At 41.9% G+C, this 24,229-nt stretch overlaps 3 protein-coding genes across 3 annotated transcripts; 2 read left to right on the top strand and 1 right to left on the bottom strand.

The window, feature by feature from the left end:
* Positions 1 to 294: 294 nt before the first annotated feature.
* Positions 295 to 5,555, bottom strand: NIF3L1 (NGG1 interacting factor 3 like 1). The gene is made up of 6 exons (XM_082484327.1): positions 5,100 to 5,555; positions 4,186 to 4,351; positions 3,610 to 3,736; positions 3,107 to 3,245; positions 1,634 to 1,717; positions 295 to 661 (listed from the first exon to the last, which is right to left on the bottom strand). Exons 1-6 carry the CDS (start codon positions 5,533 to 5,535, stop codon positions 477 to 479), a joined length of 1,137 nt encoding a protein of 378 aa, XP_082340453.1. The 5' UTR covers positions 5,536 to 5,555; the 3' UTR covers positions 295 to 476.
* A 508-nt stretch (positions 5,556 to 6,063) lies between these two features.
* PPIL3 (peptidylprolyl isomerase like 3) lies at positions 6,064 to 12,644 on the top strand. The gene is made up of 7 exons (XM_082484329.1): positions 6,064 to 6,171; positions 7,150 to 7,197; positions 8,406 to 8,480; positions 9,280 to 9,373; positions 9,917 to 9,984; positions 10,444 to 10,562; positions 12,237 to 12,644. The coding sequence occupies exons 2-7, from the start codon at positions 7,195 to 7,197 to the stop codon at positions 12,361 to 12,363; spliced, it is 486 nt and encodes a 161-aa protein (XP_082340455.1). The 5' UTR covers positions 6,064 to 6,171; positions 7,150 to 7,194; the 3' UTR covers positions 12,364 to 12,644.
* Positions 12,645 to 16,369: 3,725 nt separating this feature from the next.
* Positions 16,370 to 23,660, top strand: CLK1 (CDC like kinase 1). Its single transcript, XM_082484324.1, has 13 exons — positions 16,370 to 16,473; positions 17,847 to 18,130; positions 18,327 to 18,522; positions 19,603 to 19,693; positions 20,136 to 20,202; positions 21,109 to 21,225; positions 21,361 to 21,527; positions 21,602 to 21,696; positions 21,783 to 21,912; positions 22,060 to 22,142; positions 22,721 to 22,800; positions 23,027 to 23,117; positions 23,209 to 23,660. Exons 1-13 carry the CDS (start codon positions 16,417 to 16,419, stop codon positions 23,419 to 23,421), a joined length of 1,671 nt encoding a protein of 556 aa, XP_082340450.1. The 5' UTR covers positions 16,370 to 16,416; the 3' UTR covers positions 23,422 to 23,660.
* The last annotated feature ends 569 nt before the right edge of the window (positions 23,661 to 24,229 follow it).

Below are 24,229 nucleotides of genomic sequence, written 5' to 3' on the forward strand. Positions count from 1 at the left end.
TGTGTTCTATATTTGCATATGAGTGGTGTCTTAATAAAACTGTTAATGCAAATGGGTGATCCACACCCTTTCATTATCTATTATCAGGAGATTTATTAGCTAAAATATCAGTGACTTGTACTGACATGATTTGACGCAACTGCAGTAGGGCAGAACTAGAGATAAGTTGGGTTTTTATATTTTAGCCAAACCGATCCTTGAGTATCACAGTTATCAAATATATCTAGTAAGAGTATGCAGTAACAGTAAATTTATTCACGTGCAGCCCAGTAATTGAGTAAATCAGCCTTTTGTAGCCCAAAACAAGCATTTATTTGACACATGACAAAATACATCCCAAACTTTGAGGCAACATATATTACAATTATTCTGTACTGAACCAATTCAGAGCATCTTCATTAAGCTTGCAGTTGGATAGGTCTGTGCGAGATACCATGAAACCCTTGACTGAATTGTCCCACTTTTTTTTTTTTTTCCTATGCCACCTGGAGGGGATCTCTATCTTTCTCAGACACAATTATGTTGACTTTGGAACATAGGTGGCTAGCTAGCATGTCACGCAGCTCAGACAAGAAGCCTCGCTCAGTGTTACTGTGCTCACACAGAATAACGCTTATCCCATTGGCAACTGCATCCAGAACGTCATGGTGGGACATCTCTCCTGCCATTTTGAGAAAGAAATGCCATGTAAGATCACTAAAAGTACAGTTCAAGTAACCAGTTTTTTGCAATGTATGCAGAACCTTATCTAGAAGCTGGGAAGACGTAACAGGGGATATAGTCTACAAGGGGGAATGCAACACCATCTGCTCTAAGAATATGGTGCACTCCAACTCTAGTGTCCGTTGAAGGACTTTCAGCTGATATGCCCCATATACAACTGAAACAAACCCACAGTAATTCTTTGCCCTCTTTGAAAAGCGGTAGATTCTGCCACTTTGGGCAGGAAATAAGAGTGTGCAGAGTGGTTTGGAAGTGGACTGTGGGTGTCAGTGTGACTGTTTGCTGTGATGGAGGACGGCAATTGGGAAGCCTTGCGAAGAAGCTGTCCGAGGGTCACCTCTGCAGGGCTGCATATAAGGGGGAGGTGGGACATGCCTTGCCAAAGAACTTGCTTGAATTAAGTACTACAGAATGCAAAGCACCCTTCACATTGTTGAGCAAGCTGTAGGGAGTAGCTGTCCCACTTTCAGAAAAAAAGGGTAATGGACTAGGTGTCCCTTTGGTCAGATAACGCTATGGAGTTCCTTTGGAAGATTCTGTAGGCTACATTATATTCCATTAGGGAATTCTGTAGGGAACTGAGGAAGTACCTTGTATCTTGCCAAAGGACAAACACACTGAAGGTTGCAATAGACTGCCATCAACACTGATTTTGTGTTGAAATAATGCATGTATAGCAATGTTTTAATTCAAATAACCTTTACTGTGCCACACAGCCATCGGATCCACATTATCTCTGCTTTAATGTTATTCTTCTGTGATTCCAATAACTAACTGATTGTTTCTCAATTATAACAGGCAATTCTTTCAGGCCAAATCTTTCACCAGCCAGTCAACTCTTCTTTTTTTCCTTTTTTTTTCCTAGTGACTATTTTTATAAACATAACGAAACAGCAACATAATCTTTTACCTGTGAGATAGAGGTCAGCCTCCGTTCCCTTCAGGATGCTGCTCCCAGAACCAGCACACAGAGCAGCTTGCTTCACTGGCGATTCTGCAGGATACAAGGTGCCACAGTTAAACTCCTTTCCCTCTGTCCAAGCCTCATGTCAGTATTGCTATTAATTGTTTCACAATAATTACTACCTTGATTTTAGGGTCAAAGTAAATTTCTTGGAGGAAGAGACAAATCTGTCAGTTTGCAAGAGTCATGGGCCCATAACATCTCTGATAATACAGCAAAATCCTCTGTGTACCAAATAGATGTGTATATTTATTTTCTTCAAGGGGTAGGAAAGTTTGCAGAAAACTACAGAACAGAGGCTGGCTATTGGCTAGTTCTGTCCTAGTGAGGTTTCTGAACTCTAAAATAGACTGCTATTCTCTCCAGGACTCTCACATTCCACCATCATTAGTTTTCCAACTAATGATGCCACTAAGGGAGCGTTTTGCCTCTGACATATACTGGCTCCTAACTTTTAGCTCTCAGAGGGCCGATCTCAATGCAAGCTGAGAGCTGCTCCATGCCATTAAAATTTTGCCTGTTTGCTATGATTGCTGATTCCAAGCTATTACATATGTGACAGTGACAGGAAATTCAATTCTCCATATCTATTACATTCACTCAGGAGAGGGGATGCATGACACACAGAGAGAGTTTTCAAATTCTATTAAGGTTTTACAGTATGTTGCCATGTAATTACTGTGGATTTAAGTGGAGTCACACCACTACAATCCCATGCCATGAGGGGCTTCAAAATAGTCTGGAGTTTTTTGAGTGCAATTGGTAGTATAAGCGGCTTCTAATATGACTTCTGTTTCATAAGTTACAAAGAGTTCTCAATAAATTTGCTCTCACAGATACTAGTAGCTGTGCTCCTTGGAGATTAGGGTAGGTAACTGGGCTAAGAGGATGGTTGCTCCACGTTTTACTAGTGACCCACTGGTTGAGCTAGCATAGTTCACCTTCTTTGCCACTATTCCTCTTCCATCAAAACATGGATGGTTACATGTTCGTAATGATAACATAAAGTATCTTACTATTTTAAGATGCTTTGAAATTTAACATTCAGTCACAAAAGGGAGTGTACAACAAAATGGTACTCATTTGTGTCTGATATTCTGGCAGGGGGGAGAAATCTTAGTCATTATACAAATTATGAAAAAGGATGTCTCATATTCAACTCGTACTGTCTCTTCTTCACAGTGACAACCAGCATAATATAAAACTTCCAATTAAAAATACAGATTACATTCTTTTTGTGTGATTGTATCACATAAATTCTAAAATAACTGTTTCTTGCCTTTAACAGTGCTTCATACTACTTGGAAGTAAACCTATCCATGGCAGCAGTATTTCACACACACACACGCACACACTCACACTCCTTGTCTTCCTGGAATACTAGTTCTAATGGACAGTCTTACTTGCAGGCCTGTTTACCTAGTGTCTTGCCCATTCCCACAGCTAAGCGGATGTGGGGCAATTTTAGGTGGCTTTTGATACGCGCAATTATGTCTGACAAGGAGACTGGCTCGCTCAGTGTGCACAGACGTCCCATTCCAGTATGGGGAAGAAGAGGCTGAAAAGATAAAAATTACTGTGAAAAAGCTGACTCCAGAAGTTTGCATTGCTTTTCATAGTGTACAAAGATGAGTATATTGGGCATTCAGAAGGAATGCTTCTGAACTTTATCAAAAAATATGTATGTAAAGTTCTTGAATGTAACATACTAACTACACTAGCTATTGGAACTGATTTAAGAATAGCACAGACCACACAGCTATTTTCATTGTTTTGGAAAACGTGTGTGGCTTCAAATCCCCACAGGCTGGTATTTCAGAGCAGTGACGGGGTAGCATAGGAAACCTGTGATGCTTCAGTGTTTAGGGCACTCAGCTCACACAAGTAATACATTCGCTGGAAGTAATACATGATTTTGTTACCTTTTGTAATAAGAGAATCTCAGTCTTGTTATAAAGAAGGCTGTTCTGGGACAATAATGCCACCACCTCCAACAGTGCTTTCTGAGAGCAGTTCAAACTGACTCGTGTTTGCTCCTCACCTTCAACCCTGAGGAAAGATATGCTTGACGCTTGCTAAGAAACTAGATAAAATTTCAGCATCATATCAATATAAAACAAAGTTATTCTATCCCAGTGTCCATTCTACCACACAGAAAGGAAAAAAGAAGGCATTGTAATAGCCTAGCCTAGTCTAGTCTAGTCTCTTGGAAGAAACAGATACTGGAATTTAACTCAAGTGACCTCATCAAATTTCCTGTTAATACTCTTCTTTACCACCTCTAATCTACGTGATGATACACTGAGTTGCTGTTACCATTTAGTATAACATAGATTGATCAGAAAGGGATGATTATCCTTAAGTTTCTAGATCTGTTGCTGAAAAAATTGGCAGCAATGCACAGAGGAATAAAGTGATTACAACAGTAAAATACAATTCCATCCACTTACTGTTTCAAACAACATAAAGAACACAACATTAGAGAACAAAGCAGATACCTGGCAGGGAGAGTAGTGAGACAGGAGATCTCTTGGATGTCTTTGATTTTGGACAGCATTGTGTCCAGATGCTCACTGTTGTCTGTGCAGAATTCTACCCGGTGAGTGCCCTCAGCTGGATAGCTTGGCGCAGTTGATGGATGCAGTGGGATGGAAGTACAGGCACCTGAGACAACAGTACAAGATTCCTGTTTTATAAAGCTGGATAAGTGTTCTAATACTCATTTAGCACATATACTACAGAGATTCAATAAAAAGATGCAAATTTTGCACTTGAATCCATCTTCCCTGACCAGAACGAGGACTTCTTACCCTTTTGTCTCCATTATAGGCACAGTCTGCTTTAAGTGCAAAGTTGATGGATATATATTATTTGTAGTTCTTAATGCCAACCGTTTTATCCTAAGAATTGTAAAACACCAAACTAGTTTCTGGTTTGTAAATCAGGCTGGAAAAGACAGCTGTTTTCATTTACAAGCCACAATACAGGATAAAAATCTGAAAGAATTTCAGATACCTTAAGTGCTTTGCAAACAATGAGATCTTGCACTTTATAAATTAAAGGTGGTGATGTAAAGTCTGTGGCCTAAGCTTTACAACCAAGATGGACAATAAATATGCTGCACCAGTTCTGAGTACATTCAGTAGTACAGTCATGCATCTGAAAATGTCCTCTAGTGTTTGTATCTGGTATTCCTCACCAAGATAAATTCCCTAAAATAGTTTAGGGTACTTAGAAGTACTAGAAGAATATGGCCGGGGGGGGAATGAAAAAAAAAAAAAAGTCCTCAAACCTCAAATCATTCCTGTAAAAGTTGGAAGAAAGGAAAATGAGGGAAGGTCCCCACATAAAATAGCATACACTAATAAGTAATTTTAACCTTTTTGTTTGTTTGTTTTTAACAGAATCTCACCAAGTCCCTTTGTTAGCCAGTTATTAACTCCATGAGGTATGGCATCGTACGCTGTATGAGGAGAGTAAATCCCGATTCTGTGCTCCAGGGCCCGGACCACCAGCCGTTCCATCCAGGTCTTCCACGTTACCCGCTTGAGCGGTGCGAATATGGGAGGGTGGTAAGAAAGAATAAGGTCTGCCTTCTTCTGCACTGCCTCTTCCATCACCTCCTCAGTGAGATCGTTAGTGAGGAAAAGGGTGTTCACAGTGTGGGGAGGACTTGGTTCCACCAGCAACCCCACGTTGTCCCAGCTCTCAGCCAGAGAGAGGGATGCAAAGTCATTCAGGGCAGAAACGAGCTCCCGGAGGTTCATGAGGGAGCGTGAGGGCAGACGGCCCAAAGCGCGGATGCAGCAGAGAGGGCGGCGAGCCAGCTGTGTGCCAGGCGGCAGCATGCAGCTCTCTGCACAGGGGGTTAAAAAAAAAAAACAAAACAAAACAAAAAACAAAACAGCAGGAATAAGCCTAGGCAATTCACTGGCTGAAATAACAGTTAAGAGCGTTCCGGCTGCGAATGCCGCCCCGCTGGCAGAAGGGAGCGCGGCCCGGCCTCCCCCCAGCCGCCGCCGTCGGTGGGGCACGAGCCGTGGGCACCACCCCAGGGGCTCTCAGAGCGAAACACCATAAACGACCCCGCAGAGCGGCGCAAGAAGCGCACGGAACTTAAAACTCATCCATCTTCACACGCTAAAACCGTCCCGCGGAATCCAGCCACAGGGGGAGCAAGCGGCACCGGGACGGGCAGCCTTTGGGGCACTGCCAGCGGCCTCCACCCAGGCCTCCGGGGTGAGCTCACCGCTGCCGCTGGGCCCGACACTCACCTCACACCGGAGCAGGAGCAAGAGCTGGGTGAGGGCTGCGGGGCGGAGCCTGCGCCCAGGCCCCGCCGCTTCCGCCGCGCTAACGGGGCAGGGGGCGGCCTCGGCAGCGCTGGGGATGAGCTGCGGCGAGGGCGGCCCAGCCCCTTCCTGCCCGCCTGAGGGGAGCCGCTTGCCGGTGGCGGGCCGCGGGTCTGGGTCCAGCCCCGGCAGGTTTGTGCGAGGCCTCCATGAGGCTGGGCGAGGGTGAAGGCGTTGGGGCGGCGCGGGAAGGCCGAGCTGGCGGCCGCGGGGAGGGCGGGCGGAGTGGGGCGCCGCCTGGCAAGAGTCCGTCGCCGGTGAAGGAGCCGGGCCGCGTCCTGCAGCTGTGGGGGGCGGCGGGGCGAATGGCGTCCACGCGTCCCGTGCCTGGGTTTTGGGTGGAAATACCTCAAAATCGGCAGAAGAGGCGCGGTAGCTCCACGCTGTCTTCGGTCCGATGGGAGCCGAGGGGCAGGTGGGGTGCATTGAGCGCGGTCGGCCCTTGGGGTGCTGAGCCGGGACCGGTGGGCCCTCCTGGCGCTCCGCCGCCCAAGGCGGGCTGCAGCCCGGGCTGGAGGGGGGGCGGGGCCGGAGCTGGCTGCCGGCGGGTTCCCCGGCGGCTGTGAGAGGCCTTGCCACGGCTGGGGGCTAACCAGGGAGGGCAGTATGTACAGAGAAGAGATTAGCCTGTAAAAGTGTTGGTTTCCACGCAACTGCCGTTTTATTATCGTCGTTCCAAACGCTTTATTTGAAAAATTCACTAAGATCCGGTGCTTGGATGTGGGTACCCGTCTGTTGCCGGTGCTGACAGCTGTCAGAAGGTGACTCCAAATCACACTTCTGTTTAGGTACTGGCACGTGGTTTTTATCTGTTAATTTCTGTCATTTATAAAACCATAATCTTTGGAAAAGCTGTGATGGCTTAGTATAAACTTTCATTTTGGGAAAAGATGTTTTTTGCCCCCACCCCCTTTTTGTTCCGCTCTTTTCTAGATCTTTATGTGCTGCATAGTTGCATAATGCAAGTAAAACATTTATCCACAGAGTCACTTGAATTGCACTGTAAAGCTGTGTGGTGTAAAAGTATATAAGCACACAAATATTTTGGAATCAAAAAGAATTGGGGATTGGTGGGAAAAAAACAACAAGTTGCATATGTTTTCTTTGCAGGAAATTGGCATGTACAAATCTACCTCAGCTTTTTGATAAGCAGACATGGTGAGAACAATAGCACCTTTTTATACATTTTATTTCTTTCTGAAATGGTCATCTCTTGGAAAGTGAATAGCTGCTCTGCATCTCAAAGGATTACACATTTTACTCTGATGTGGTGATGAATTTATAATGAAAAGTTTAGGTTTTCATTTTAGACTTCTAACAAGGTATTGTGAAAAGGAAAATAGGTCCATCTACATCAGTCTAAAATATAATTAGACTTTCAGTTCTAAGATCCTAAATTTTAATCCTACTTTGGTTAGTATTTGGTAATCTGTTTGTTTGTTTGTTTGTTTGTTTTACCACAGCAGCATTATTCAAGTTGCAAGAACACAGCCTTGCTTGAGCGTATGTAACCTCCTACACTTGGAGGCTTTTAAAAGTTTAGCAAATCAGGATATAGAGATAAGACTATGTGTCTTAAACTGTTCATACACCTTTTACAGCATCTTCATGGACATTGCAGGCAACTAGCTTCTCTTCGTTAGTTGTATACTTCTGGAACAATATGCCAGTATCAACATGATTCTGATTTTTATTAGTTTTCCCGTACACTTATCTGCAGTGTAGCCCCACAGTAATTGTTTTTGCATAGTTTAGCCTTTTCTATGGGAGCACTGTGATATATTTGGCCTATAGAGATATATTTGCTTAGGTGGCTGGGTAACTGCCATTTTATAGTTTATGAAGGTTATTTATAAATTCTTAAGAAAAGTGTGTAATTTTGTAGATTTCCTTGTTTGTAAAGGCAGATTATATATGGTGCCATGCAGAAGCCTTATCGCTGAGAAGGCTGCAGGCAACTAACATACATCAGTTGTTTCCCTGATTGTAAAACAGTGATGTATGTGCACCACACTGTCATCTGAAATAGATATAGCCTTGATTCTTCAACTTGGCAATTAAGTGACTGAGTAGGTCCAGTTTGCAAATGAATAATGTAACTCTGGAGTGTGGTAGTGTGAAGCAGAGCTTCTGCATTACCATGGCGAACTTGATTAGTCCTGAAAGTAAATGAAACCAAGAGCTTTCTGGTGATTTCACTGGAAAGGTGGAAAGTTTGTTACAGTAGCCTTGCCTATGGCCAAATATTGAAACAGTGGTTATATGCAGCGGGAACTTGTTTATGTTCTTGGTAGGACTGGGAAATAAAACTGAGTCTGTTAGTATTTCATTGCCTATTTAATTATTATTTTATCTGTCTTGCTCAGGCTGTCACACTGCATACTGACGTCGGAGATATTAAAATTGAACTATTCTGTGAGCGTACACCAAAGACTTGTGAAGTAAGTCAAGTAACAGGAGCAGGATTGCCTAGTGTTGAAAGAAAGCAGTAGAAATAGTGAAGACTGTAGAGGAGGTAAAGTGCTTTTGCAAATCCATCTTTTCACATAATGGAATGCTAATGTTTTAAGCTGGTACAGTGCCTATTCTACTTATGGAACTTGTGCACTGTGTCATACTGCCTAGAGGTTTGCTGCCTTTTTCTAATCAGGTAAGTTTTATCTAAGGGCTGCTTTTCTCCAAAATCCAGCATCTCCCAAAGTGTCCTTTGTCCTTAAAGAGAAATAAAAGCACATGGCCTGGGATTCCCAAATTTCCCTGTGTTTGCTCACACTCACACAGATTTGATTTTAGTTTAAGAGAGTGAGAATTGCTCCGTTTGTCAGAGGACCCGGTTTTTCCTTTCTGCAATAAACTTTAGCATGAATTGAAATAATTTACTTTGTAACTAACAAAGCTGAGGCATGAAGTTATTGATTACAATATTATATTTACAAAATAAAAATGTTGAATGGAAGTGATACTTCTGAGCTTGTCTCGGGCTTCTTGTTTGTTCCGCAAGTCAGACAACCTTGTGCTGTAAGCTTTATTTAAAATCTTTTGTCTCTCTGACAGTGTCAAAGGAGCATATTACCTATAATTCATTTATGAGTATTCTGTGGCAATACTCTCTGAAATTCACATGGTCATACTGCAAAGCAGAGGCAAAAGAGTTAGTCTTGGTCTTGTCAATGCTGTCATTTTAGTAAAAGGATACTATTTCTGAATTGCTTGTTAATATGGTTTGTTTCATTTCCTTAGAATTTCCTGGCTCTTTGTGCTAGTAACTACTACAATGGATGCGTATTTCATCGGAATATAAAGGGTTTCATGGTTCAGACAGGGGATCCATTAGGTAAATTCTTCTTTCCGGGTGTCTCTATAGAAAAATGTACATAACTATAGAATATAAATAAAAAGGAAAGAAATAAAAATAAATTATGAATATTAAAACCAAAATGTAAATAAAGTAAAAGTAAAATATAAGAATTATTATATTGTTGATAGAGGTTTTTATGATGAGATTCGTTTTCTGTGGTGAGCTTACAGAAGAGCAGCTGTTACCCTAGTTCTAAATAACCATGCAGTACTAAAGCATTCTACAAACTTTATTTTTCCCAGCTGTTTCCACCAAATATGATGGTTCTGCTGACTTACCAGCTGTCAACAGGTAGCAGTTGCTACTGTGGTTTCTCTGGTTTCTGCCTGAAAGGCTACACTGCTTCTAAAGCACTGGGGGGGAGGGGAATGTCCCAAACAGTGTCAGCTGTTTGAGAGAAAATCTGATTCAGCTGTGTGTCTGTACTCATACTGAATTTAATTTGAGGATATGTCAGTGTTTTGTTTTGCTACTTAATAGGTGTTCATTATGTAATCTATTGTGGTGTTTCTTTGTCAGGCACTGGAAAAGGAGGTAACAGCATCTGGGGCAAGAAGTTTGAAGATGAATTCAGTGAATACCTAAAGGTATTTCTGTGCTCTCAATATGCAGTTATGTTTTCATATGAATTTTCTTTACAGGTTGAAAAATGATCAGCATTGTGTTGTACTGTGTTAAATACCTCTTTTGTAATTGTGAAGCAAAGTATAATCTCGCAACAAAGGGATATAAACCTTATTATTGAAATAGAAACAGGCATTTCTGTACTTGGCAAGTTAGGTTTGAGGGTTTTCATCACTGAAAACAGAAGTAGAAAAAATTTGTAACAAGTTGTTTTTCATGCACTGAAGGCAAAGAAGTAATTTTTTGTTGTAAGACCGATTTTGAGGAGCTAATTACAGATTGTGATGGAATACATTAGCAACCAAGTTTTGTTCTTAATACTGGTATTGAGGCAGAGTACTAAGTCACAGAGCACTCCGTACAGGTTAAAGTCCTGCTTTCACAGATCTGTATTCATGTTGAGGTTTTTTCCCCTCTTGCAGCACAGTGTGCGTGGTGTAGTTTCAATGGCAAACAATGGTCCAAATACTAATGGATCGCAGTTCTTCATCACTTATGGCAAGCAACCGCACCTAGACATGAAGTACACAGTGTTTGGAAAGTAAGTGATTCAACTGCATGCCTCCTTATCATAGTGTGTGAAGGATCTGAATATTTCAGGGCACATGCAATGCAAATTTAGAAGCGTCTGGTTCTAAAACTCTTTAAAACATTGGATGTGTATATGTAAATATATGCTGTTGCACTGTCACCAGAATTAGTTACTGCAAAATGCTGTCCCCTTTTTCTTAGTAGTGGGGAATGCAGTGGAAATAGGCATATTAAAAATTACCTCAAGAATGGAATTTTTTTTCCTTTCTTCTTCCCTCCTCCCCCCAGCCAGTTATTCCAGCTTGCCTTTTCATCCATACCCAAACGGATGCAGGCTGATTTTAAGCAAACTCCAGAACAACTGGTTACACAGGTGCAGGGTTTACTGAGAAGCAAGAATCTGATTTGGGACTGGATGGGTGTGGTACTGACGTGGTCATGGTTCTGTTCAGGTGGAACTCCTGTTGGTCAGCTAAAACTCATGGAACTAACAGTTTATAAAATCAGATGAGGTTGTTTAAGATGCATCATTATTTAAAAACATGCTTAATTTAATAGACACTGCTGATAATATATCATCCTTAAAGCAAATGTTTAATTTTTGAGTCTTTCAGATACTGCTTTTTTATCTCAAAATCATGGCAATGTCTTTTCTTTTGTTTGTTGTTAAAAAGTCTCTAGTGTACAACTGAATCTGCAGAGAAAAAGTTGTCTTTATTAAATGGAGTTAAATATTCAAAGGAAACTATTGAAATGTGAAAATACTATCTTCTACTGCTTGTGTTGTTTATAGGCATCTAAGTATAGGTGTTCCTTTCATTTCTGAGTTTTAGAAGTGTGATTGAAAGTAATTTTTTTAGACATCTTTCTTAGAAAGGAGTAGAGACTCTTCACAGATTAACTTTGCCAGATTGTTTTAAGATACTGGGGCAGTTTTAAGATACTCCTGCCCCAGTTGCAGAATCAGCAGAACAGCATATGCAGTCCCCGCTGGCCCACAATCCAGCATCCTAGGTTCAAAGAGTTGATGAATGTGACTGAATTGAGCTGTGGACAGCACAACATGTTTTCTGCCAAGTGGGAATAAACTGCCAAGATTTACCAGAGCTAGTTATTTAAACAAAAAAGCAAGAGGTTTATTAGAGCAGTCTCTCTTGCCATTTCTGTAGCCCAAACAGGAAATCTGAAAATCTAAACACATTTGTGCCATTAGGTTTATACAGTTATTAATGATTCTGTCCAGTGTTGTCTTTGAGTCAGAAGGTTAGGAATTATAATCTCATGTTTGGAAATTGATTTTCCAGTCATAGGATTTCAGTAATTCACAGTGAAGTTGGGTATGGCCAGTATCTTGCTACTGAAGCCTATACTATGATTGCTCAGTCCTGTCTGCCAGGAAGTACAGCCAGGGTCTTTATTACAGCTATGGTTGGTATAAAATATGATACTGTCAGGTCAGTGGGAATTATTTGTACTTTTTATCAGGATCTGTCATAGATGCTTAATATTCCCTTTCAAAATACATTGTATGCCATATATAATGTTTTGGCTGTCTTATTTGTATCATTTGCTTGCAAAGTCCTTGCCTTATGATACTTAACTGCAAAGTGCTTTGAGGTATCTCAGTTGTGAAATTTAAATTGTTATTGGAAGGATATTCCTAGCACTTCTGCTTTTCTTCCAGAGTTATTGATGGCTTGGAGACCCTGGATGAGCTGGAGAAGCTGCCTGTGAATGAGAAAACCTACCGACCTCTTAATGATGTTCGCATTAAAGATATTACAATTCATGCCAATCCTTTTGCTCTGTAGCCACAGAGTGTCTCGACACATTCCTTAGAGACTGATCAGATCAACTGCTGGATTATGGGGTTTAAAGTGTCACTAAAAAGGGTTACTTGAGCTGGATCATACCTTTGTTTATGGAATGCAGGATTTTCAGGAGTTGTGACATTGTTTGGGAGATGTCACAGAAGAGTCTCATGCGTTAGAAGCCAGTTTTTCCAGAGTATCTTCCACGATTTTGATTTTTAAATATTGCTTTTTATACTTGTAAAATAAGAAAATACTTTTAAAATATATTTTTTTTCAAATCTTTGTTTTCTGCCTTATCTCTCTTAGCGATACTGTGTTGAAACAATGTCCTTTGCTACAATTTCATACTACCAGTTTTCTGAGACTTTCTCATGTAAATTCTAACCTTTCTTTCCTTTACTGTTTTTTTTTTTTTTTAGAAAACTGAGTAAGATATGCAATTTTTTCCCCTAGGTGAGAGCAGTGTCATAGGTAGATGAAACCTTTCTCTCCTAGAGGATTAAAGACCATGTTTAGAGGAGTGCTTGCTCTTGTACTGCTGTGTTGGAACGGTAACCTCTTCAGCCTCCCCAAAAGGTAGATCAGAAGCAATCTCTCTGGCACAATGATTTTGGTGTGAAAGAGTAAGTGTTTGTGTCTTTACATGGCTGTTGATCGAAACTTAAGTAACCATGGATTTACTGTAACTTGTTTTTCATCACTCTGTTGCACAAACAGTAGAGGGTAAACACCACAAAGAGTAGTGACAAAAAGACTGTGGTCAGACTTCTAAACAAGAATATCCTGATGCACCCAAAATAATAAAACTTACTGTGGCCAAGATGACGTTGAACAAATAAGAGAGCTGTTGTTTGGTCTTATTTGCGACCAAATGTTGTTGGGCTCTAATAGTCTGCAAGAAGGTACAGAGATACCTGAATATTGACTGGTCAAGAGGAAAAATAAAATACGTGCGTGCATATGCATGTGTGTGTATATATATATATATATATTGCTGATCCTACGCTCAAGTCACTTAGTATAGTAAGCATAAAATAAACTGACTTAAGCAGGGAAAAGAGAGTGATTTGTACACATCAGAAAAGCAGTTCTTTGCCTTGGGCATGCTGGGAAAAGCAGAATGTTCTACTCTTTCCTTGTAGATTTAAAAAATGCATTTTGGCATCAGCTTGTTTTCATAAAGCAGGAAAAAATCAACTTATTTCCACAGAGGTTCACTTTCTGAGTCTATAATATGTAGAGGTGAGAGAGTATATTTCTAGTTCCAACTGTGCATGAGGGAGCTGGACAGGAGAGAGTGCCCACAGTTCCTGCATCCAACTCCTACTATTCTGGACTTTTTCTCCAAATCCTCCTTGTACTCGCTGAACATCACTTAGCAAGGTCCATTCTCATATATATGCCCTGTAATCCTTGGGAGGTCCAGGTCCAGCTGACTTACAGTCTGCCTCAGACCAGTATTTCCTTTTTTGAGACTTTGCCTCTTAAAATATTAAGAGGAGAACTTATTTGCAAGAGAAAGGCAAAGGTATGCCAAGTACGGATTCCTGAGGTGTTAATGAGCAAAGTTAATCGGTACCCTCTCTGGGACAAAGTTTTATGTATTCTGTATGGAGTGTGGCTTAAAGCTCCTAGCCCTCACTCCAGACTTCATACGTTTTACTACAATACTTCAGTCAGTCAAGTAAAGGATTTAATTATTTTATCTCTGTGCTCTTTCTGTCTCTTCCATATAACCAGTGGTAATAGCAAGTAGACAGAAGCATGCAACTGCATGCTTGACTGCCACACTGATACTACTGCTATGCAGAAGGAATGACATACTGGAAACTTTCCTACAGTGCAAAAGGAACCAGTAATTTAAAACGCTGACATCTAGCACTGAACTGAAAACGACTTCAGGTCTATGTTTGTTTTTTCTCCCCAGAAAGAAGGCTGTTACATAGAACGTGTGAAATACAGGGACCCAAGCAATTTGCTTTCTGGAGGATGCATTAAATTTAGATCCTTTCTTTTTTTTATCTAAAGCTGTTTATTGAAAGGAGAGTGATCTTATGGGACAGGATTACATCCTAACTTTTAAAAATTGTATTATGTCTTTTTTCCTGTTTGTGGCTCTGAACCTCTCCCAGGTTCTCCCTGAGAATACAACAGGAAAAATAATGGTGGGGTTGGTCCCCTCCACTTGCTGAAGAGAAAGCAAGACAGAGAGTAGGAAGGAGGCCAGCTGTGGAAGTGTGTGATTTTGCAGGTGATTGCTGGGTACAGCATATGTGCAATTTAGTTCTTGCACACAGTCAGCTGTTGTGTCACCAGCTGTTTGGACCTTTGTGACATGTATAGTCCTTTAAATAGGCAAAAATGTTGCAGGCAGTACTGTTCTTACTGTTATCAACTTGTGCTTTATAAACTCCTGTGTTTAATTCCATCAGTCTGGTCCTTTATCACAAACACTACAGCCACAAAGTGAGTTCTGTCGAAATAGACCTACTCATGCAAGGAAAGATGTGTACCTTACCACAACGATCTTGCATTATGACTCTGATGGAGGGTCTCATCTTGTATATTCCAGATTGTCTCTGACCTTTGCTGGCATTAGAAAAACAATAGGTAAAGTTGGTGTTAGAAGTATGTCATGCTGGGGGCAGTACTTAGTCTAAGCTGGAGAGCAACTGACAAAAAGAAAATAATGGTGCATTATCTATGGACAGCGACAAGCTTGCAGGTGTAATGCACATATGGTATGTTGATCACAGGGTCAGTAGGGAAATAAATTTAAAAAAAATACAAAGAGTGAGGAGGGTCATTTATCAGGGGTGGAAGTGTTTCAGAAGGTTTAGTCCTTCCCAGGATAAAAAAAAAAACAACTGAGTTTTAGGGAACTGATGTGTATAGGCTGTTGTAGTGTTTCAGGACTGTTTTATCCTTAGATGCTCTTTTACCACATAAATTAGATTGCACATGAGATGTTTGACTGCTTATTACGGGTTTTGGAGAACTAAATTCCAGGCGTAATGCTCGGTTAGCTTTGCTGAGGTGATGACTGATAGATGGCTGACTGGCTCGTAGGTTCCTTCTGAGAGAGGTGGTGGCTGTGAAGGGCTGCAGCAAGGCACGGAGAGAAGAGAGGGGTGGCCGTGACTTCAGCCGCCACGTGTGCTGTAGTAGTGAGCAGCAGAGGAAGCAAGGGTTAGCTTTGTGGGAGGGTTTGGGGGGATTTTGTTTTGTTTTTTTCATTCTGTGGATATAGAAGACTGACCTGTACATTGACTTGAAGAGTTGCATTTAGTTGGTTTGTTTTACAGTGGGTATTTATGTGCTGTCCAGACTCGGAAAACGTGACTAAGTGCTTGTAGAAGATACCAGGAAACATAAAAAAAAAAAAAAAAAAAAAAGTGTTCAACTATTCAAATGTTTTTAATGCCAATGATTTACAAATATATCTTTGTTAGTCATAGGTGATCCTTTAAACCTGTGTTGATTTAAAGCTAACTGGGTATGTGCTTTGAGAGCCTCTAATAATTTGGCCAGAGGAGTAGAGACAAATAACAGGCTTTACCACCAGCACTGAAAAATGATTTAGCAATTAGTCTCACAAAAAAAAAAAGAAGCAGCCTTCTGCCAGTCATTCTTAAATGAGGGTTAGAATTTTTTTTTCCCCTAGTGTTCTGTTTTTTTTTTTTGCGGGGCGGGCAGAGCGGGGGGCTCTCCTACCGCCCAGCGGGGTGTGGGGACAGCGCCGCTCTGCCAGGGGTACCGCCGGGGCGCTAAGGGGGCGGCGGCGGCGCCCGGAGGGTCCGCGATCCTGAAGCGCTGCCGACTCAAAGCGCCGCCCCGCCGCCGGGAGGGCTCCGCCGCCGGCCCGGCCCCGAACAGGCACCGGGAGCCCCCGCGAGGCGCGGAGGGGTAGCGGGGTGTCGCGAGGCGGCCCCGCCCCGCCGTGTGACGCCGCGGGTATGCCTCTGTGACGCGCCGCAGCGCGTCCAGAAAGATCCTGGGAACGCCATTTTGTAGTGGGCTGCGGGTTGCGGGTCGGCGTTGAGCCCAGCCATGGCGGGAGAGAGCGGCGGCTCCCGGAGAGAACGGCGGCGCTCCCGAGGCGCGGAGGTGCGGCCGAGGGGAGGGGCGCCGCGTGCTCCCGGCGGCCCTGTGCCGCCGGTGGGCGGGAAGGGGGTAAGGGGGAAGGCTGGAGGGCGCTGGGCCGGGCCGCCGCTGGGGGGAAGGCGGGGCGGAGGGAAGGGCGCCGCCGAGGTGCGGAGGAAGGAGGTTGTCTCCTGCCGTGAGGGAGGGCGGCCGGTGGCTCAGCTCGTCCCCGCCTGAGCGGGAGGGTCGGGCGGCCGGGGCGCCCCTCTGCCCCCGCCTCCCCGCGGCCGCCATATTCTCTGCCCGCGCCTTGTGGCGTGCGGAGAGAAAATGGCTTCGGCCGCTTTAACGGGGGAGGCGGGACGCGGACCCCGCGTGTGGGCCCGACCCGGCGCTCCGTGTCTGGGCGTTATCGCGGAGGGGGGGGGGGGGGGCGCGGGGCACCGGGCGCCTGGTCACCCTCCCGCGGGAAGGGAAATGGCTGCGCAGCGCCCGTAGCCGCCGTGTCTCGGCGCCGAGAGCGCCCGCGTCCCGCTCGGCGGCGTCGCCGTCGCTGCGAAGCCCGGACGTGTCGGCCTGAGGCGCAGGTTGTGAGCTGGGGTCGATTTTGCGATTGGAAAGTGAAATAAAAGACGTGTAGTGAGTTATTTTATCTTTTCGTCTTCCAGAACAAAGAGGAGATGGGAGGTAACCTAAGTTTTAACTAAAAGAGTTAGTTTTAGATTAGATATTGGGAAGAAATTCTTTATGGTGAGGGTGGTGAGGCACTGGAAACAGGTTGCCCAGAGAAGCTGTGGATGCCCCATCCCTGGAGGTGTTCAAGGCCAGGCTGGATGTGGCCTTGTACAACCTGTTGTAGTGGGAGGTGTCCCTGCCCATGGCAGGGGGTTGGAAATAGATGATCTTCAAGGTCCCTGCCAACCTGAACCATTCTGTGGTAATTTTGACTTAGCATTAGGAATTCTCCAGGAATCTGTAGAAAGAAGCATGATAAGAGTTAATGACAAGTTCCTTGAAGTCTTCAAAAGCATGCTGGGCAATATTTGTTTGCCCTTTTTAAGTACACGAAAGCTTTTTTTTTACCTACCGTATGCCCCATTGGGTGCCTGAGCAGCTTTGCAGAAATGACATGCGTGGTACGTGTTTAGTGTCTGAACCATCATACTTAAAATATTTTCTAAGTAGGTTATTGGTTTATGTTCCCCTATCAAAGGGGTTAATTTGGAAAAGCTCTTGAGTTAAAAATAATGTGGAAGAAAGAACAGAGAAAGAATGAAAATTGTGTAGTGAGGAAAAAAGCAATCTTCATTATAGTGTTAATTTGATAATTAATGGCTTTGGAGATGAATTATTTGACTTTGGGATGTAATTCAAAGAGCAAAATATCTTTGTTACAGAAGCGGCATTCCAGGCAAACTAGTTATCCTGACTCGGATAAAAAAGAAAGTCCGGATCGCAGAAGATGTGACAGTGCTAATAAGAGAAAGAGGAGGTCATTAACTGGTCCACAGGAGAACAAGCGCTGCAAACGGCATTCCAGGCAAACTAGTTATCCTGACTCGGATAAAAAAGAAAGTCCGGATCGCAGAAGATGTGACAGTGCTAATAAGAGAAAGAGGAGGTCATTAACTGGTCCGCAGAACAAGCACTGCAAACATGGTCTTTCTAAACTTCCTGACAGGTAAATAACTTTTTGACTCCTGATATCAGCAAGCATATGTTTTAAGATTTTATTGTTCTCATCAGGTCATCTGATAATGTATTAATTTCTGTTGGAGATATTTCAAGAGAGATGTCTTACAGCTTAAAAAAAGAAGCTGTTGTGTTAGGGGTACTAGAATTATTTTAATTAAGTTTATTTGATCCTTTGTTTGTAGTACCTGTTCAGAAACCAAATCTGTAAATGAAAGAGACCATCATGAACGACACTATGTTGAAGAATACAGAAACGAGTACAATCAAGGATGTGATACTGGGCATCACAGTAGCAAATCATCAGGTTATAGTGGGACGAGTAGTTACAAAAGGAAATACAAGACACATCACGCTACCTGTCATCATCATCATTCACAGGTGGTGTGACCAATTTTAATTTAGGATTTTTTTATTTTAAGAAGATGGATTCTTATCTGGGCAGTAGTAATTGACTGTGGGGGTTTGGTGAATTCTGTCGATAATATTAATAGTTTATTCCTTCAGCTAATAGTAGTAGATTGCTAGGATTTTATTTCCTTGAGTGAGAATGTATAGTTTGTAGGTATGCTTGTGATACCACAGAACAGTCTTGCTATTTGTTCATTGGCTATATTTGAGCAGATTGATGAACAATAACTATCAATTGGAGTACTTGAAATACAGGCATCACTTCTATGCCTTCAAAATTTTTATTATGACAATCATTTATTTCAGCCCTACTCAAAAATCCAAGCACGAGCCTTTAAATTTGCTTTTGACTAAGTATCACTGAAATAGCAAGGAGATAATGTCAGATTTTTACTTTTTTAAAATTTATTTAGTAAGATGTTTTAAGTGTCGCTGAAAAATCTGTAGAATCAGATATGTAAGATATCTGCCTACTAGCAGGTCAGTTTTTCTGGTCTTTGTTATATATTTAAGTCAAAAAAGCTGAAGATAGGATTTATAATTTAAGATCTTCAGCTGAGACAGCCTAAAGTAAATGTATATGCTATTTATGACTTTAAAAAAATTCTTATCAAATATTCAGACTAGTGATTTAATCTCTGTTACTTAAGATGAATATTTTAATATGGCCACAAGGCTATTTTTATGTACATATATATATGATAATTATTAAATCCTTTTGCTTTAAAAAAATTGTGGGCACTGAAATCCTAAGGTAAAATTCAGTGAGCCACTCTTTTAAAAGAAAAACAATTGTGTTGTAATTTTTTGTTGCCTTGCCACTTTGAGTATCTCATCTGAAAATCTGTTCCTTGCCATGTTTTTCTCCTGTAACATAAACTATGTGCCCTGTGAATTTCTGGGGACTGAATTTGAAATTGCTCCTGCCAACCGTTTGTGGCCTGGCCTGTATCTGAATGCCCGAATATCTCCCTGCTGAATGAATTTCGTATTCTGACCTGAATTCACTCGGGTTTATTGATTGGCTGGACGATCTTGGTGCCGTTCCAGAAGAGTCTTCGAAGGAAAAGATCCAGGAGTGTAGAGGATGATGAGGAGGGTCACCTGATCTGTCAGAGTGGAGACGTACTAAGTGCAAGATGTATAGAAAATTTTTCAAAATTTATTAACTTTTCAGCTAGAATAAGTTCTTTTAGCATAAGATGTGAGGGGGCTTTGGAAGTCTTTTCTTTCTGTCTTGACTTTTTTTTGTGTTTGGGGGTGGGGATTGTTATTCTTTTTCTGTAGAACTTAAATATGTTTCTTTTTCCCTTTTCCTCCCTCCCCCCCCCCCCCCCCCCCCCAAAATAGTAAATGGAGTTAATGAACCTACTAGAATGAGATCCCCGTAAATGTGCCTTGATGAGAGTTGTCCAGTAACATCTCTCAAACTAGATACTTACAATTTAAAGAAGAACAGTCTAGAATAATCTTCAGTGATAGTACTTAGTGTTTTTGTTTGTTTTAATTTTGTTTGTTTGTTTGTTTTTTAATAGCTGAGTAACATCATAGCTTCCGTGACTGAGAGTTCTTTTTCTTTATAGATGAGATTGTTGCTACTTTGGGTGAAGGTGCTTTTGGAAAAGTAGTGGAATGCATCGATCACAAAGCGTAAGTCTTTTTAATTAAATACATGTAATTTTTCTTACTGCTACCATCACTGTTTGGTTCGGGAAGTGCTTTCTGGATTGTACCAGCTTTTATCTTTACTTCGTCATGCGCTGCTGTGTGTTTCTTTAAGGCTGCTGCATGTGGCCAAACATAATTTCATGTTAGTCGTCATGCTAAAGCCAGCATGGAGGCAGGAGGGTGGTGCAGGGCTGGTGGATGAGGTGATGGGCGCGTCTTCTGCAGGTGCCCCCCAGCCTGGCAGGGGTCAAAGGCTGATGGGGGACAACGTGGGGTGAAGCTGAACTCCCCACGCTGGGGAGTCCTGGGGCCTGTGCCAGCCCAGCTCTGTATAACGAACACGGTCTCTGATGTCATGTAGCTTACCTTGAAGTATCACCTGTGATGATGCAATGCCATTTGGGTTCTAGCAGTGAGTATATTATAAATCAAGAATGTATTTTGCCTTCAATGGCAGTTTTGCTGTGCAAAAAACAGTATGAAACTAGCTTGTCTTTCTAGTCACTGTAGAAGGCATTTGACGCCTCAGTTATGTTTTCACTACTTAAACAAGGGAAGGCGGCTTCTCATTTTTGACTGACAGTCGTGTTAGGCTGAGATGTGGAAGTTTCTCCGATATTAGCCCAGCATACATAAATACAAAGGGGAGGTAAATGGGACTTTTAACCTTTAAGAATAATACCGATATATAAGGTATCGAGTAGGTTTTCAAAATTTAAAGATAAAATTTTAGTTGTGTTTGGTTATATTATGTCTTTTTGTACTTAAAAAAAGACCTGTTCTGATACGGTTCCCATTGTTTTAGACAAGGCATATTGTGATAATTACTGAATATTCTTAGTTAAAACTGCTCATTATTCCAATCACTGTTAAAACCTGTCTTTTCAGGGAAGGCAGACATGTAGCTGTGAAAATAGTAAAAAATGTTGATAGGTACTCCGAAGCAGCTCGTGCAGAAATACAAGTACTGACACATCTAAATGCATCAGATCCCAGCAGTACATAGTAAGTATATGAAACTGACTGTACTTTGTTTTGGCTTTAAGATTTCTATGACATCACTTTCTGTAACATATGATGTATGTATTTGAGCATTACACAATTTCCTGTTGCAATTCATGTATTTTCCTGCTTTTGCAGTCGCTGTGTCCAGATGTTAGAATGGTTTGAGTACTATGGACACGTCTGCATTGTTTTTGAGCTCCTGGGGCTCAGCACCTATGACTTCATTAAAGAGAATGGCTTTCAGCCCTTTAGGCTGGAGCACATTAGACAGATGGCATATCAGATCTGTAAATCTGTGAACTGTAAGTATGTTTCTTTTTTTGCGTTACTTGTTCAATTTTCTTTGTGGAATTTGCTGACAATATTTATCTTGCAGTTTTGCATTTGAACAAGTTGACCCATACAGATCTGAAACCAGAAAACATTTTATTTGTGACGTCTGACTACGTAGAAGAGTATAACCCCAAACTGGTAAGTTGCTGTCCTCTTCCCCACCTACCCCGCAGCCATGGTCTGGGTTTATTTGGTCACTTGCATCCCATTGTGGCTCATTTCAGAAATGTGATGAACGCACGCTGAAAAATCCAGACATCAAAGTTGTGGACTTTGGGAGCGCAACATATGATGATGAATATCATAGCACTTTGGTGTCTACAAGACATTACAGAGCTCCTGAAGTTATCCTAGGTCAGTAGAATGCTGTTAGGCTGATCTTTCCTGTAAGATTTTTTTGTATGCTATGGACTGGTGCTACAGAGGTGTTATGCGTCTCGCTTGAACTGTGGAACTGTTTGCAGGCAGGTGTAAACATGAACCTTCTGAATCTTTTCACAGCACTGGGATGGTCACACCCATGTGATGTTTGGAGCATAGGATGTATTCTCATAGAATATTACCTTGGATTCACAGTATTTCCGGTAGGTAACTATGAACCTTAAAATGATGCCGCGTGTCTAACGCTCCCCAGCTCGGTGGAAATATGCTACAGAGAGGTGAGGACTAAACAGAACAGTCTGTGCAAGAAATTAGGTCTGCAGTCTTCTGTAGCACCAAGCTGAAGAGAACAGATGATGTAAGCACAAAGGAACTTTCTCAGTAGCTTTCTGTAGGTTGCTTTCAGCAAACATTTTGGCAGCAGCTTGATAGGAAGGCTCACCCTGTTAACATTTGTAATTTACAAGCCATGCTAATAACAGCCATAGCTGTTTCTGTCACCATTGGCAAATACTTCTCACATACCTGATTTCTGTCATCTTGACAGTATTGCTGAAACTTAGAATTTATGAACAAAGAAAAAAAAAAAGGCAGGACCAAAGAGATAAAAACACATCCAGTAGATTTTAACGTATTTCAGGAAGCAGATGACTACAGCCTCTCTTTTTTTCTTACTCTGAAATTGATTATTGGTTGCAGGGTACAGTCAGAAATGAAGGCAGGTTAGGGGGGGTGGTCTTAATTTCTTCTAACAATGAACAAAAATGTCTTTTCCTTCCAGACCCATGACAGCAAAGAACACCTGGCAATGATGGAGAGAATCCTGGGGCCTTTGCCAGATCACATGATAAAGAAAACCAGGTAACTACATTTTTCCATAGCTGGACTGCTGTAGTTTATGTATTTTCACATTTGGTTTAATAGCAGATTTTTAAAAATGGTTCATCCTTTTGCTCTACCTAACAAGCTGGCCACTGTTGTAGAATATTCCCAACTCAGTTCTCTATTTGTGAACAAACTTGCTAATAAACATCTAGTGAAGGGACAAACAGACTCTGCATAACAACCTGTGGTCTGTTTGTTTAAGGAAACGCAAATACTTTGTTAAGCACCGGCTGAATTGGGATGAACACAGTTCTGCTGGCAGATACATCTCAAGGCGCTGTAAGCCACTGAAGGTAAGATGACAGAAGGAAAAACGCTTTTGGGGAGAGGAGCTTTAAGTGCAATTATAAGATTAAAAAAAACACAATTGTTTTTTTCGTGAAGGAATTCATGACCTGCCATGACTCTGACCATGAGAATCTCTTTGACCTCATTCAAAAGATGTTGGAGTACGACCCAGCCAAGCGCATTACTCTTGAAGAAGCACTGAAACATCCTTTTTTCTTCCCACTGAAAAAGGAAAAAAGGGCGCTGTCGCCTGTAGCTGAGCAGGCTGACCCAGCTGTCAGTCCACCAAAGAAACATAAAAAATATTAAAGTATTTATTGTACAGTTATTTTGTAAATGCCTTATTTTGTATTGTGACTTTTTGGATACTGAAGTTTAATCCAGCTGCTGTAATAAAACTTATTTAAGAAAAAGATACTGATGAATCTGGTTGTGTGTCCTCAGTAAATAAAAATCCTGGGACACTTGCACTTCCAACATTTGGAAAAGAGCACCCTCTAACTCTATAATAAATAGGCCTCCTAGCAGCAAAAAAGTATCCTAATTATCTTTTACTCAACTGTCATTGGAATAGCAAAAGACAGAACTGATTTTTACCCTGTAGTGTGACTGATGCTTCTTTTTTGGCTAAGAGAACAGAGACAGCCCTTGCCATTAAGTGTAAGGATGGCCTTTATTTGGTTAAAAAAAAAGTTACAAAGTAAGGAAGATGACTGTAATATTGAACAGATTGTTTTGTGATCACCAATTTTGTTTTTAAATTTTAGTAGGTGTATTTCAGTTAATGTTCAGTATTAGCTTAGAGCCGTATAGATTTCACTCTTACCAAATCTTTCTTGTATTGCTGTCCTGAGAATTTACATTAAGAATTCAAAGTTTCAGGGAACAGATAAGCTGTTTGGTTTAACAGGTCAACTGCCAGCATAAAATAATCTCTGAACTTCAGAGGGAGGGGGTAGAGTTTTGTCCACCTCACCTGAGCACCACAAGCACACTCGTCCCCCTGCCCCAGCCTTGCCAGCAGCACAGGCCAGGGCTCTCGAGGGCCCTTGGGCAGCTGTACTTGGAACATTCTCCCTTCCATGAGAGAAGTGGCAGACTCCCCCAGAAGCAATGC

The sequence above is a fragment of the Vanellus vanellus genome (genome assembly GCF_965231255.1).
Source record: "Vanellus vanellus genome assembly, chromosome: 5".
NCBI classification, from domain to species: domain Eukaryota; kingdom Metazoa; phylum Chordata; class Aves; order Charadriiformes; family Charadriidae; genus Vanellus; species Vanellus vanellus.

Bases quoted from the DNA above. Each gene is read 5' to 3' on its own strand.
- CLK1 (XM_082484324.1), top strand. From the start codon at position 16,417: ATGGCGGGAGAGAGCGGCGGCTCCCGGAGAGAACGGCGGCGCTCCCGA. The intron at 21,697-21,782 runs GTAAGTTGCTGT...GGCTCATTTCAG, and splicing joins AAGAGTATAACCCCAAACTG to AAATGTGATGAACGCACGCT. The intron at 22,801-23,026 runs GTAACTACATTT...TGTTTGTTTAAG, and splicing joins CACATGATAAAGAAAACCAG to GAAACGCAAATACTTTGTTA.
- NIF3L1 (XM_082484327.1), bottom strand. From the start codon at position 5,535: ATGCTGCCGCCTGGCACACAGCTGGCTCGCCGCCCTCTCTGCTGCATC. The intron at 3,737-4,185 runs GTATCTGCTTTG...ATCTTTCCTCAG, and splicing joins CTCACTACTCTCCCTGCCAG to GGTTGAAGGTGAGGAGCAAA. The intron at 1,718-3,106 runs GTAAACAGGCCT...TGTATCCTGCAG, and splicing joins GGGAATGGGCAAGACACTAG to AATCGCCAGTGAAGCAAGCT.
- PPIL3 (XM_082484329.1), top strand. The intron at 8,481-9,279 runs GTAAGTCAAGTA...TCATTTCCTTAG, and splicing joins GTACACCAAAGACTTGTGAA to AATTTCCTGGCTCTTTGTGC. The intron at 9,374-9,916 runs GTAAATTCTTCT...TTTCTTTGTCAG, and splicing joins TCAGACAGGGGATCCATTAG to GCACTGGAAAAGGAGGTAAC.